This window comes from Phyllobates terribilis, unplaced genomic scaffold, assembly GCF_046119375.1.
Source record: "Phyllobates terribilis strain yellow unplaced genomic scaffold, ASM4611937v1 Scaffold_13__5_contigs__length_258822181, whole genome shotgun sequence".
NCBI lineage: Eukaryota > Metazoa > Chordata > Amphibia > Anura > Dendrobatidae > Phyllobates > Phyllobates terribilis.
This window is the reverse complement of record NW_027362773.1, coordinates 189,295,095-189,310,905: the sequence shown is the minus strand read 5'-3', so window position 1 is coordinate 189,310,905 and position 15,811 is coordinate 189,295,095. Positions and strand designations below refer to the sequence as shown.

General features: G+C 40.6%; 1 protein-coding gene across 6 annotated transcripts in view; it reads right to left on the bottom strand.

Annotated features, from left to right (window-relative positions):
• The window catches only part of CMIP (c-Maf inducing protein), a 135,156-nt gene that overhangs the window by 44,543 nt on the left and 74,802 nt on the right, over positions 1-15,811 (bottom strand). For 2 of the 6 annotated variants that reach the window (XM_073659132.1, XM_073659133.1), the window contains exons 4-8: positions 10,162-10,323; positions 7,378-7,419; positions 6,039-6,101; positions 5,835-5,915; positions 2,099-2,176 (exon numbers count right to left, since the gene is read on the bottom strand). In XM_073659132.1, the coding sequence (XP_073515233.1) occupies positions 2,099-2,176; positions 5,835-5,915; positions 6,039-6,101; positions 7,378-7,419; positions 10,162-10,323 (426 nt within the window). Of the gene's footprint in view, positions 1-2,098; positions 2,177-5,834; positions 5,916-6,038; positions 6,102-7,377; positions 7,420-10,161; positions 10,324-12,937; positions 13,101-14,858; positions 14,961-15,811 lie in introns of those variants that run through there. The other 4 variants (XM_073659134.1, XM_073659135.1, XM_073659136.1 and 1 more) reach the window with 3 other exon arrangements.

Here is a 15,811-nt window from a genome sequence, read left to right as displayed (position 1 = left end):
ACAGGAGCATTTTTTTTTTTAATTATTTCATATTAAGGAACTTATTATTATACCAAGATCTAGTGAATAAAATGAACTTTTGTGAATGGGAAAACCCCTTTAAAGCTTTTTTTCCATATAAAATGACATATATCACATATCTACATAATGGATGATAAGTGACTGATCGCTGGGGGTCCCCTCGTTGATCGGTAGAACTGGGATAAATGAGCCGCCTTTCTTCCTCAATGCGTTTGGAAATTGGATGATGTGCCATGATGGTGAATACATGCTACTGCTTCTTTTCTTGTATATGGGACTGATGGAAACTTTTGACCACTGTGTTTGACAGTTTCCCTTAACGGGGTTTTCTGGTTTCAGAAAATCCCTATCCGCTGGCTACAGTTTGTTTAAAAAATAAACCTGGGCTTTACTCACCCTTCCCCGGTCCAGAGCTGAGTCTCCACCGCCTCTCCCGATGTCACGTTAAACTGCAGCCATTCAGTGAGCTCATCGTCTCTTGAGCGGCTTGTGCCGTCTACTTGGAAAAAGCCACTGAAGCTCACTGATTAGTTGCAGTGCTACTGATGCGGAATCAGCGTTGCAGACAATCACAGACACTGGGAGCAGTGGTGGGGACTCAGCGCTGGACCTAGGGAGGGTGAAGAAAGCTCAGTTTGTTTTTTTAAAACAAATTGCAGCATAGAGCTCCTGTGAACGTCGGCCAGCAGTTCTCAGGGAGAACAATGCGATCGACAGTCCGAAATCTCGACATCTCTCCCAACCATCAGTCGGCCAGCACCCCATTACACATTTGACTGTTGGCCGAACTCGTCAATATCTGCAGATTTGGCCAACATCAGTCTAATGTGTAAAGGAGACTTTAGTTTTTACTCAATGAAAAAATGATTTGGTTTAAATATTTCATTTTTATAAATTTAAATCTCATATGTATGCAGGACTTTTAGTCTCATTGACAGTTAGAGGCAATCTGTCGCCATTTATATGCTTTACAATTTATGAATAGGGATCCAGATTGCATCAGTGTGTCACTTACTTAGCTTATTGCTGTAGTTTTGCTAAAATCACTTTGTATTACTTGCTGCAGCTCTGCTAGTCTTCTCACTGCTGAGCTCTTTATAACCCCGCCCACACAACTGATTGGCAGATTTCTGCCTACGCACTGTGTAGACAGAAATCTGCCAATCACTGGATAGTTTGAGCTCATGAATATCATGGATTACATTGCAAGATCTCATAATTGAGAAGAATAGCAGAGATCCAGCACATAATGTAATTCATCAAAAGTACTACATGATCTAAGTGATACAAAGCTGGAATCGGGGTCTCTTTCACAACTTCATGCTGCTCTTAGATAGGCACCAAAAACCTGATTTAATGCTGTTCCATACAATCTCCAATTGCAGCGAGGAAGAAAGGGGGCTCTGGAATCCTGTGCCAGTGATGGGCAGGGGTCCCAGCAATCAAACACCTATCCAATGGACTTATAAAAAAAAAAACTTTGGAAAATGTAGAAGATAAGAAAATTGGATCAAAAGTTAAATTGCACAAGATCAGGAAATTCTCTGCAGCCCTGAAGGGAAAAAAAAAGAAGGCAAAATTTTGGGACGGAGTGAAATAAATTCCAGAACTCAGATCAACAACTAGACTTAAGACACTTTAATATATGAGCCGAGGCTGACAAAAGACTAACTGAGTGAGTAATTAGTTTCTACACCGGGGTTTAGATTTTTTTGGATAATTTTTTACCAGTTCGCAGGGGCAGCCATTTTTGGAGCCTGCAAATGTGCGCACAAAAAGGCGACTTATAGAAGAAAAAGTGAACTGTACTATAAAAACAAAGGTAAAAGTAAAATTCTACAACAATCTAAACAAACTATTATGTTAGGTAACATTTTGCATTCAGGTTTAGATTTCACAATAGTAAAGGATGATGAAACCGAGAAGGGGGGATGGGGGGAGAAAACAAAAATTGCATTTTAAAAATAATTTCACAAGAGCCTGATTTTCTCACATGTACATATAATAACTATCCACCTGACACATAACTAAATATCTATTACATGTGACATAACAGATATTTGACACACAATATTACCTGCAAATGCAGGTGTTTTCCAACCTCCACCAGCAGATAGAGAGAGGTATCCAAGCCGGTAAAACAGATCCAGTACATCTGCAATTCATTTGATACCCTTCAATTATTGGAATTGGGCAAATAGATATTCATTTTAAAACAGCAGTTCATATCACCGGGAGATGGCTCTCCTTTAATTTGAGCATATGAGTCCGCTGCTCTTTGCAAACAGGTTATGTCATAGCCGTGCGCCAGCAAATTTTTATTGGAGCTTGGGCAGAAGATTTTGCAAGCTGTAGACCAAGCACAGTTGGAGATCCCCCTATAAGGAAATGATGGTTGACTGGCAGCTTGTCGTCCAACTCCTCCTGCCAGACATCTCAGCTCTTTGAGAAGAAAAGGACGGGTAGTCAGAAGTTGGATTCTTCTGACCCTGACATCATCTACTGGGGGGAGACAGTTGGGAGGTCCTCATACATATTAGTCGGTCAAACTCGGCACATTGGGCAGACACTAGTATAATATGAGGGTTTTTAAAGTTAAATAGAAATAAGAGTCTGTGTAGACCTGCATATAGGTAGCCACTGGGAGACCAGAAGATGATGTCCATTGGCCAAAAACTTGACCAAATCAATTCGCAGGACCATGGTCTAGCGGAAAAGGTCAGTATTCTATGACCGCTGGACAGAAGAGCCCAACAAATGCTCTACTACCGGGGTCCTCTTTTCTTTAGCCGGCCTGGCGCAACATCATCATCGCAGCGTGATGCACATACAATGTTGTGCCAGGCTGGCTAGTCAAGAGAAGAGCCCCAGATGCCAGCAGGTAGGAGACAGCTCACAGAAATCCTATTCAGCTCCCATGGATTCCTGACCTCACCGCTGGAAGGATCCGGTGAATTTATTCACTCATCTCTACTGTATAGTCATAGTCATCTACATTCGTAGACATGGCTTTCTCTAAGTCAGGGATTTTTGACCTTTTAACTCTGAGGCCTTAGCAGACAGACCACAATGGTGTCTGGGCCTCATTTTGGTGCAAGGTTTTGCCAAAATTAAAAATACTGAATTAAACCCATTTGCTGCCCAATAACCAGTAGCTTCAACTCTGTTGAATAAAAGTATGTTTTAACTATGAAAAAAGTTTGATTAAAAAAGTACTCTACACTACTGAAGATGGCTGACCATCTAAAGCCCATTGGATGCTTCCACCATGAACACCAGTGCATTACTTTTTCAAGTAGAAAAAATATTTGCGGGAAGCTGAGCTGGTGCCATTCAGGGCATAAGTCCTTTAACCGTCCATGGAAGTCATCTGGTACGCAACGTCCTCATTTCTTACATTCCAAGCGGTTTAGCAACATGTTATACAGATTCCTCTTGAATAAATTTCACTTGAGTGTAAGTGGATGAATCAGTAAGGATGTAACCATCTACTTTGTTCAGATCTTGGACTTTTACATGGTACTCAAGAGCAGAAATAAGTAGACCTGTACCATAGAAGTAACCTTTCACTTGTTACGGGATGAATCACTAATACTACTTCAGATTGAGGTGGACAACCTGTAGGCCAGGACTGGGTCATGTTGGGATATGACATGCCCAAACAATATAGGTGTTGGATGTTCTTTTAAAGCAAGGAACACCTTGGCTCTATCATATTCATAACGTTGTGGTGTGAAGACATCAACCACCATAAATGAGGAGGGCACCATCTAATAAACGGGATCTACCTGCAGCATCTCATGAACTAACAAGGGACCTATTTGGTTATCCATTAGGATCGTACTTTTATCCTTGTGGGGGCACCATTCAGTGTGGGGAAACAGGTACTGCTTTTTGCCATACTCTGCCTTTTCAGCCTTTTATGTGCTTCACTTGCCTTTACACATTTACCCTGTTATTTAACTAGTGCATTGCAGGGTCTAGGCATCATTGACCATCACAGATATTGCACTGAGCCTGTGCGCTCTGTATTTCTTCATTCATTGAATTATCATATATAGTATTTGTTGTATCATTATATACGTGATTCTATTATAATGTATCAGCTGGCTCCTTAGACAGTGGTGTTTTTCCACTATTTTATGGTGTTTTATATGTTTGTTAGTTTGTTACTACATGTATATGTGTCAGGAAACATTTGTATTTAATAAATTGACATATTTTCATAGATTGATATTGCTATTGATCACTATCTATTTATTTATTTCTTGATCATTTTGGTGATCACTATTAGTTAGCATCTCCTCTTTCCCAAAAATAATTTTTCAGGTGTGAAGACATCACCCATATATATACGAGCATGATCCGCTGCCCTTGAATGGTCTCCTCGGTATAGAACATCCCCAGTTCTACCACGTTAAGTAAAGCAGCTATAAATGCAATGGACGCCCATCTCCATCCCTAGACTCCTAACAATTGTCCACCTTCCTGGAACCAGATAACGAGGTGGATTTATGAATAAAAAGAAAAAAATAAAATTTACAAGTTTTATTTAGATAAAGCCAAAACGCAGCTCCTTCATCCCGGTTAGAACAAAACTTGAGTTTATACACCAGAAGTAGCAGACAAACATAAAAAACTTAGAAAGCCATCGCTGGCTCTAGAGTTTGACGGAGACACAGAGTTGGCAGACATAAGATTGTGCAGCTGTTCTGTGTTTCTTAAAAAAAAAAAATCAACAATCTTACAGCAGCGATTTATGCCAAGATCGTTTTTATTTTATTTGCGTGTGCTGCAAAAACCAAAAAGATAGTGAACTGCCTTTAAATTTAGGGTCTACAAAAATAAAATAAAGATTGCCACTTCTACATTCTGCACAAGAGACAAGAGTATTTCTAGCTTCATGCATACAAGTGTTACTAGCCTAATAGAAAAATTAGGCAATCTTTTCTTATATACTTTGGGTTTCCATTTCTCAGCATTTTCAAGATCTCTATATGTGGTCGGTGAACAGGAACCATCATGTTTACATGCAATGGCTGAAAACCATCCATAAAGCAGGAGAGATGGAGATCTTGGATACATCTAATGAGCCTGACGCCTATTTGAGCAGGGTGAGAATAGATTGGGTTCTCAGCCTTTTGGATGAAGGTTTACATTTTGCCGGAAAGCAGAGATCTTACAAACTACATTGGAGAATCAAGTATCGCACCAGTTCCATGAATGACCGATAGATTTTGACTCAAGTGTGGCCAGTTTCATCAAAACTGGGCACAAGTCATCTGTCAGGGCAACCAGTGGCTTCTTTGGATCTAAATATTAAATCGGATATGGAACTTCGGTTTGTATCTTATGTCTAAGGCTCAAGTCTTAGATTTATTCCTCCCAACCCAAATTACGCATGCTGGTTCGGCTTGGCCAAGCACATTTGTTCTCGAAAGAGAGAAAAGTAGAGATGTTTGGCAACAGCTTAAAGAAGAAAAGGATGAGGCAAAAAGAAACTCAATATGTCCAATCCTTCTTTTCCCTGCCATCAGGGGAGAGTTAAGACATCCCAACACACCTTCGTCAGGAGCTGAAATCAAAGGGTTTGGCTGACATTCATCTATTGTGCTTGGATACCTTAGATCAAAACGATGGGGATCTTAAAAAATGCTGAGATTTCAGCTAGCAAATTTCTGCCTGTACGAGAAATTTTTTTTGGGGGGTCACCTGGGACCTCGAAGAAACGAGCATTAAGCCATGATGAAAGTTTTTTGGGTCAACGATCACGTATAAACCAATATAACCATGTACTAAAAGGAAATACTGACCATGTTGTGTTTGAGGATTCTTTGAACAACTGGAGTAAAGACCTCAATGACCACCATGGAACGGGGGCGCTCTCTACAGTGCTGCAAGGAGATAAAATTCAAAGGTATTAACGTAGGTGGAGACCATCAATCAACAATCAATCAGAATGCATACTTCAGTTTTACACACACACGTTGTCCAACATGGTCATGTAAATGTCATACCTTGCAGAAGAATTCACAGAGATCAGGAGGAGGGTGGTTGTTTTCCAAGAGAGGAGCAATAGCCTAAAAAAAATAAAAACAGAAGCATATTATACAACATAGCAACAAAATGTCTATTACATAAATGTTCAGATTATACTCCTACGTCTTCTGACCTGACACCTACTTAAGGTGGAGGCAGCCATTTACTTGTTTGATTTAATTAAAAGTTGGCTCTGGAAGGAGAACAACTGTTTTCTTACCCATGGCTGACATGTACATAAAAGATGGAGGAGACAGTAAGTAAATGTACAGTTTCTCTTACTGCAGCTGCAGCTCCCCTACTGTAGCTGCAGCTCCCCCTCTGCAGCTGCACAACCCACCCTATCAAAATTCAAAAATAAGATTTTAGGAAAAGCCATAAGTCGCCTTGGAACTGCAAGTGTCGATCTCTAAAAAATTAGAAGAAAAAATCTCCTACTTTATCGGCACAGAAATCACTTTGATGGTCTGAGCAGCGTTTAAATGCTGTCTCTTCAGTCTTCGCAACGAACAGCACTCTCTAGAAATTATGGTGTTTTTCCATTTTCCATTACTAGTCCAACAACAGACGATACTTTACGAGCGCAGAGGTTTGTTTATTTCTTGTTTCTTTTAAACAACTGTCAAACTTTCAGAAAACTCAGGTCACCTAATTATCCCATAACCAAGCAACCAAATGTGGTTTTGTAAATATAAGGGAAGGTCTCGGCTACTCTTCTCGGCTCCATTGTAATGCTATCGTATTACTAGACGTAACAATTCATTCTTGCTGGAGGAAGGTGCTGCACGGAAGCGTATTCTGGGATCTAGTTGTCCACGATGCAAAAATATAACATTAACAAATCAAAAGATTAGCTGGCAATTTTTTTGTCCAGGATTTTGAAGAGGTTCTCCGAGACACTGATGGCTCATCCTTAGAAGAAGCCATCAATCTTTGATTGATAGGGATTTGACATCTGTAATTCCAGATGATCAAGGATCGCAACACAACTTCCTTCATTACAGTTCAGCTCATCATCATACTGGTCGGCAGAGGTCAAAGATTGATGACAGGACTAGGGATAGGCCATCAATTCCCTCAATATCTAAGCAACATGACCAGATAAATGTGCTCCAGCAAAGACCAGAAAAGAATATGGCTGACTATTTCTATTACTGGAGTACAGTGTCATAACAGATCTACCCATCAACCAATCGTATGTAAAGTTTTCACTTTAAATACGATTGGTTGATGGGTAGATCTGTTATGATCTAAATCCCTGATCTAAACCCCAACCCATGAAATCACTAATATTAATATAGAAATGTCTTGACTCACCACAATGATGCTCTCATGCTCCTGAGTGGTTAGGTTAATGTTCTGTAGGAATAAATCACCAACAATTATCTTTCAAACATCCCTGCACAACTGAGACATCACAGATCAAAAAGACAGGATGCCTGGTAAAACGAGCAATTTCACCCTAAATATTCATTTACTGGATTAATGGTCTGGGGTCCTATGTGTAACGATGACTATAGAGGCTCACCCAATTTTCAGGTGGATAGTGCCTTTAGAACATTAGCAAGTGCTTTTAACTATGATAATGTCCCCTATAACGCAAAACAAAAGCTATCCAGTTCATGATCCTAGGTCCCGTCATGGCAATGCACAGAATACCATATTCCATCTATCAAATGTAGTGAGATCTCAATGAGCAACCCAAGATGCAGATACATGTCAACGTAAGGTCTCAGTCAAGGCCAAGATGCCTTCTGCATTTCAGGTTACCACGTGGCACGCGCACCAGCAGAAGACATCCAGATAGGGCAATGCATCAACAATTATTTAGGGTGCTGATTTTTAGGCTTTATTTTCAAAAGAAGAGTTGACCAATATGGCCATGTAAATACATCCTCTTATGGAATCGATGATCACCTCTGATGTCTCCTTGACGCGGAGGTTGACCAAAACTGGAGTACAGGTTTTGTCTATGATATCACAACTTGTTGGTCATCAAAACGACAAATGAAGTTGGACTTCACGTTTCTAATCTATTGACTCTAACAACTTGTCAAGATGAAAGGATTGTTATTGTCCATCCAAGAAAAAATTTTTTGATGACCACATGGTGCTAAAGACGATCTGTTCTGACTGATAGAAATCTGCTCCATCTGAAAGAACATTAACGTGTGGCCATTTCCAAAATGTTCCAAATGCAAGAAACTAAACAATAACTGAATAAAAGGGGTTGTCGGGTGGAAATAAGTCATCATCTAACCATCTTGATAATCCGAGGAGGTCCGATTGCTGGGATCCGAACCCATTGGCAGAACAGGAAACTTTTGTCCCCATTTGGAATTGAACGGCAGTGCGGATACTCGACCAACGCTCCATTGTGCTTGGATTTTTCCTAAAGAATAAAAGGAGCAGGATTGGGCATCCGACCTGCCGCTACATCTTGTATTGGAGATAAAAGTGACTAGTCGGGGATAAAAATTTCCCATTCTGCTGATCAGTGCAGGTCCCAGTGGTTGGACCGCCACCGATCAGTTAGTTATCACCTAACCTGTGGAGTGGTGAAAAAGGGGTTGTCCAATGAAAATAAGTTAAGGACCTAAAAACCAATGAACAGAATAGAGGATGCAATTTGAAGACGTTTTTAGTTGGTCAAAAATAGATGAGAAACCACAAGTCTTCTAACCAAACAATGGGAACTCTACATTCCTGAAAACTATCCCTAGTGTCACACTTCTGTTACGAAAGAGAACAAATCATACCATTACATTTTAGGAAATTGCAATTCCCCCAATATTTTCAAAACAGATTCACAAAGTGACCCCAAACACCTAAATTAACCTTCTATTACCAAACATCTGCACCGCGACTGGTCTTCAAAATGTGAACGATCTTTACATTTCTGAAAAAAATAACTTAATACTTGATAGGAATTGTTTTTCCAGCCTTCTGCCACCGAGTGTGAACGGAAGAGACTGAAGTGTTTTCAGTTAACACAAAAATCGTTGGATTCCCAACCAGTCCCAGATGGTGAACAGAAAAACAAATTGTTCCTTTCTTTGGACACATCATTGTGTACAAAATTAATTGTGCCAAGCATATTAAAATGCTGCTTCCTCGATAGGGCAAACTTTTTTTTTTTTTTTTTTTACATACAATGAACTAAGGACATTTATTTTACTGACAGATTAATAGGAATGAGTCACGATATTATAAACGGATAATAAGGTCACTGGTGGTGAAACTGTCAGTTATCAAGGACAACACAAGTAGATGGTATCACACGCTCTTCACGATTTGGTCTGATTTGTAGTTGATAAATGTTATATCTTGGATGGGTTTATATGTGGACAGTGATCAAAATATTTCCATTTTGAGTCCTCAATCTTAAACACCGTTTCTCAGTCCTTACATTTACGTTCTTCGGTAACCTCTTAGCACGGTCTTGTGCTAAGAACTTGAATCTGGAGGAACGTCATATCAATCTGAATGGAAACCAAGATCTCTAGGAGGCACTTAAGATGCCCAATAATGAAGGCTTGGACTTACTCCACAGCTTCTTTAAAGGGAATCAGTCACCAGGTTTTTCCTATGTAATCTGAAAGCAGCATAATGTAGGGACAAAGATCCTGATTACAATGATGTGTCGCTTACTGGGCTGATAAAATCAATGTTTTCTCTGCTATAGATCTGAATGCTGAGCTGTGTATAACCCCGCCCACAACACTGATTGGCTGCTTTCTGTGTACACTTTGCATAAGCAGAAAGCAGCCAATCAGCGGTGGGGGCATGGTTGGATTAGAAGGCACGAGACACCTAGTCCTCTAGAGATAATCTCCTGCTAATAAAACAGAGCAACAAGCAGCTCAGTAAGTGATACTTTGCTGGAATCAGGGTCTCTGCTCCAAAATCATGTTACTCTTATATTTAATATCAAAAAATTAAAATTATTTAAACTTAAAAAAAAAAAGCCTTTAAATTCCTCTTAGTTGCCCTGAATATCCATCAACAGATTACTGTGAATGGGATGCAAACAACAGCCATCTGCTAGCACGTAGAATTAATGACCACTAGTCTGAGTGGAGTAACGGGGTAACGGCTTACCTCTGATAATAACTTGGAGACAATTTCTAGTGGTGCCTGGTGGATGGAGTCATCTTGCAGTGGTGATGTCAGTGCCATATCCACCAAGGATCTAATCTCCTTCAGTACAACTTCCCAACGATTCGGGTTACTCAGAACCTTTTTGTACTTGTAGATCTTTTTCTAAAAGATAAAATTACATGCTTGTTATAAATCACCTAATATTTGTACATATGGCTTCTAATAATTCCCAGACCTTAGACAATCTTCAGAAGGCATAAAATATACTTTTCACAGGATTTTTTTTTTTATTTAAACTGGGTATCTCTTCCAATTGGTACTGATCCACTGATTCTGGAACAGTTTTTCTTTTTTTTCTGTGCCCCTCTGTCCCAAAGTTATGCCTCCAGTAAGGTTTCCTTCAACCAACTGGGCGTATGCCATAGTCAATTTTTGTGGGCGTTTGCCTTTTGTTCCCCCAACGCTGGCCAATTAAAACACAGCCACGCCCACAAAGAAGTTGTGAGTTCTACACCCAGTTGGTTGAAGGGAAAATTTGCATCTTTACTTTCAGTTGGCATAACTTTGGAACGGAAAGGCCTACAAGAAAAAGAAAAACTGTTCCAGAATCAATGGAGCAGCCCCAATTAGATGAGACACTCAGTTTAACTAAAAAGAAAATCCAGAAAAATCTAGGAAAAAGTTCTAGGAGATCATGGGTTGGGTCTGGAATTGGAGCTGAATTGCATTCAAGTGAATTGGGTTGGGCTGCAATACCACAAACAACCTGTGGACTGATGTGGTGCTGTTCTTTTGTAGGACAGTACCTAGAACAACCTTCATGTTGTCACTGTGCTCCACTTTTTTTGAGCGAATGGATTATCCAGAAATGTATGCCAGGAACAAAGGATTAAAGAAACAGATCTTCATGAAAAACGTAGCTATTTTGGATTAATGAAATTAAGTGAACCCGGATGAGCAATAAAAGGCATACTACATATCTCTGAGGGAGCTTACTTGGCACTTGATAACCATTCATCAGACGTGGCTGGCACATACATCACAGGAAAAATAAGCCTGGTACAACATAATTAAATGATACAGAGACATGAGCACCCGAGCAGTTTATTTTTCTACTGTCAATTTGCATGTTTTACGAGTCCATTTATATTACTTTATCGTTTTTATCGTTATTTATGTTACTTTGAAAATTTTAGATGGTTTTTGGCCCGAAAACAAAATTTCCACCAAGTTCGCTGCCAGAATCATTTTATTTTAGTCAACTGCATTTTGACGTATAGCTAAATAAATGCATGCCGCTATCAAGTCATCGGAGGGTGTCCATATTTTGATTTTTGGACTGCAGTGCACAGTTTTAAACAATGCAGACGGAATGAGAAACTCTCCTAAAATCTATGATAATATGGTGGACAGACTGGGATCAAGTTAGATTGGTCCGCTTACGTCAGCTGCAACCACATCCCATGTTGTCCAGGTGATACTGGTGTCTTGAAATGAAATGACCCAAGGTTATACCTGGAAATGTAAGAAAAGTCTACACAAGAGAAGCTGTGGTGATAATCGTGAAGGTTATACCTGGACACCCCAAATGCCAGAGTCAACTGTCTCCATTGGGAATGTATAAGAAAAGTCTACACAACAGAAGTTGAGGTGATAATCTTGAAGGTTATACCTGGACAACATAAATGCCAGAGTCAACCGTCTCAATTGGGAATGTAAGAAAAGTCTACACAAGAGAAGTTGTGGTGATAATACTGAAGGTTATATCTGGACACCCTAAATGCCAGTCACCCGTCTCAATTGGGAATGTAAGAAAAGTCTATACAAGAGAAGTTGTGGTGATAACCCTGAAGGTTATATCTGGACACCCTAAATGCCAGTCACCAGTTTCAATTGGGAATGTAAGAAAAGTCTACACAAGAGAAGTTGTGGTGATAATCGCGAAGGTTATATCTGGACACCCTAAATGCCAGTCAACCGTCTCAATTGGGAATGTAAGAAAAGTCTATACAAGAGAAGTTGTGGTGATAACCCTGAAGGTTATATCTGGACACCCTAAATGCCAGTCACCAGTTTCAATTGGGAATGTAAGAAAAGTCTACACAAGAGAAGTTGTGGTGATAATCGCGAAGGTTATATCTGGACAACCTAAATGCCAGTCAACCGTCTCAATTGGGAAAATAAGAAAAGTCTACATTGTGGTGATGATCGTGAAGTCTGGGGTCATTACTCAATTATTATTAAAGTCAGTCGTAGACTTCTGGCGGCCATACTGTATAAAGTCATGTCCAATTCTAGAGGGTAGTTGGTGTTCACATGATTCAACAGATGCCATGCAGTACTTTGTTTTCCTTGCAGAGGGATATCACGATACTAGGATACCCCAGTGATCTGCTAAGTACGGAGGGAACGTGCAATATAAGGAGTTGCCCAATGAGGCGGCCAATTGTCCTTCCAATTACGATGCAAAAATCAAGCTTATCAAGAGTTAAACAATGAATTCATCTCAGCGACATCTGTATAATTGTTGCCGATGACCCCCTTTGTCTTTGATATATACGCTCTTCGTATTGCATGCGTCAATACCATGCTTTCTGTAATATCTATCAGCTACATCAAATTAAAAAAAAAGGAGAATGGACGCTTTGGCTACCAAGATAACAACTCAATGCCAAATATGATGCCAAGAATGGAAGTGTGCGTCCGTCATATGCGAAAGAACCATTTCCCATTGCAGTGAACTGGTTAAAATGCCCACCAGGAATTCCTTTCTTACCAGACAGGCTGCGGATGCTTTCTCTGGATTTTTCTTATTTCAGTCAATGCAAAAAGGACCTACAGAGACTCCCGTTTACCGATCAGCAGGACAAAAAAAAATGCCGCTCTCCGCTGTCACCCTAAAACGTTTGATCAGTGTTGAAAGATCTGCATCTTATAAAATGGCTCTGCTGGTTTCATTGGTTGCTGTGGTCCCTGCTGTCACATGCCGAAGCGCGTGATGATGAGAAAAAAAAAAAATCTTATCTGTATAATTTCCTAGCCTGAAAGTCGTTCATTCTAGAGAAGCGATCACCTTGCAACAGAGCAGGCACACACCGTGCATCCAGTCATTGCAGGAATAGATTTTGTTCTGTTTGCAGGTAGAACGACGTTATTCACTGTTGACTCTAAAGGACAATGATCTGCTTCACTGAGTGCCACTCCACCTGTTATTTATAGAGCAGTACCTCCTACAACCAAAAGTACTGGCATTTTCTCCTTTAGTCATTACAAAAAAAAATAAAACTATTCTGTTTCTTACACGTTTGGGGGAAAACCATCATTAAAGCTCCAACCAGCTCTCCTAGAGTCCTGAATGGCAAATCGGTCTAGTAATGCAATAATATAGCAGTAGGAATATTTACCAATTGGTGAGCCAAGAAAGGTGGATGCCCATCCAGGAAAATATAAAGGCGCCCCCTTCTTTACCAACTGTCAAGGAGCAACAAGGAATCTCCTGGAAAATTTGAAGACCACTTGGAAGAGCAAGCAAATCTCCCAGGTGTGGCATGTCCTAACAAAATACTCAACCATCCTCGTTCCAAAGTCCTCTTCATTCCGGGGTACTTTCACAGCTAATATCCCAACTCTAGGACCATAAAAAATTGGAAGACCTACTGGAAGAGCAAGCAAATCTCCCAGAACCAGCAAAAATTGGAAGACCTACTGGAAGAGCAAGCAAATCTCCCAGAACCAGCAAAAATTGGAAGACCTACTGGAAGAGCAAGCAAATCTCCCAGGACCAGCAAAAATTGAAAAACCTCCTGGAAAAACAAGCAAATCTGCTGGATGCAGCATGTCCAGACAAAATATTCATCTAGCCTTGTTCCCAAATCTTCTTCATGCTTGGATACTGCCACAGCTAACATCCCAACTCTAGGACCAGCAGAAATTGGAAGACCTACTGGAAGAGCAAGCAAATCTCCCAGGACCAGAAAAATTTGGAAGACCTACTGGAAGAGCAAGCAAATCTTCCAGGTACAGAACGCCCTGACAAAATACTCACCTCTCCTTTTCACTATTGGGCATGGCCATGGCCAAAGTCGAGAATCCGGAACCAGCAAAAAATAGAAGACCTCCTGGAAGAGCAAGCAAATCTCCTGGACGCAGCATGTCCTGACAAAATATTCAGCTCGCCTTGTTCCCAAGTCTTCTTCATGCTTGGATACTGCCACAGCTAACATCCCAAACTCTAGGACCAGCAGAAATTGGAAAACCTCCTGGAAGAGCAAGCAAATCTCTCATGTGCTACATGTCTTAACAAAATACTTGGCTCTCCACGTTCCCAAGTCCTCTTAACTCATGGGTACTGCCGCAGCCAACATCCCGACTCTAGGACCAGCAAAAATTAGAAGACGTACTGGAAGAGGAAGAAACTCTCCCAGGTACAGCACGCCCTGACAAAATAGTAACCTCTACTTTTCATTCCTGGGCCCTGCCATGGCCAACATCCTGACACTGTGATAAAAAAAAAAATAGAAAACCTCCTGGAAGAGCAAGAAATTCTCCCAGTTGCAGCATGTCCTGAGAAAATTCTCATCTCTCCTCGTTTACAAGTCCTCTTCACTCTTGGGCACTCAAGAACCGGCAAAAATTGGAAAATCTCCTGGAAAGCAAGCGAATCTCTCAGGTGCAGCATTCCCTGACAAAATACTCACCTCTCCTCGTTGCCGGAGTCCTCTCCAAAGGGCACCACCATACATCCCGACTTTGGGACCAGCATCGGAACATTGTGGTGACTCCCAAAAGCAAAGAAGTTTACAAGCTGCAAGAAATGAGGAAGAGCAGTATCGGCTGAATCTGGCCTGGAATTTGTATTCATCTTTAGGATGTGATGAATGGGGTCATATTTTCTACCTGTAATTTAAATTAGGGAGCATGTAAATGTCTTATGTAAATGGGCAGGGCGGAAAGGAAAATATTTTGTGAGGCTCTGTGTCACTTCTCAAGAGTTGCCACATATAGTCACCCATGTATTCCAGGGAAGGATGAAAAAATATCTTTAAATGGAGTCTGTCTCAGCATAAACTGACTGTCCTAACCAAGAACAGGCACCCGGTGCACCCTTGGTGTGGCCAAACAATTCAGTGAACCTTCCCGCCTATTGTTTTCCATTTATCTCTGATTTTATCAGGCTCCTGTAAAGCCAGAGCTGTCAATCAAGGAAGAGGTGATAGATGGAACACAATTAGGTGGAAAGTTGCACTGAACTGTTTGGCCACGCCGAGGGTGCACTGAGCGCTGGTGATAGATTTGGACAGTCATTTTGTGCTGTCAGTCTCTCTATTGAGATGTTAGTACAATTCAGACTTCAGGTTTCTGGCGATTTCAGGACATACCCGAGTTCATGCACGTATGCCTATAAGATTTTCTAGAAAGATAGTAGGAGAAATAATTAAGATTAGAATATATGTACAACACTTGTTGCTATGCCAGAGGATTAATGTACTGAAAACAAGCCTGGTTGTGTCATGGATGCCTTACCAGATACCTATCTACACTAGAATACCGAGAACAGCCTCAGATAATAAGTTATTTATTCACTGACCAAGCGTGTCCATCCACACTTATAGGAAATGCACATGACTGAACTGATCTGGCATCAAAGCAA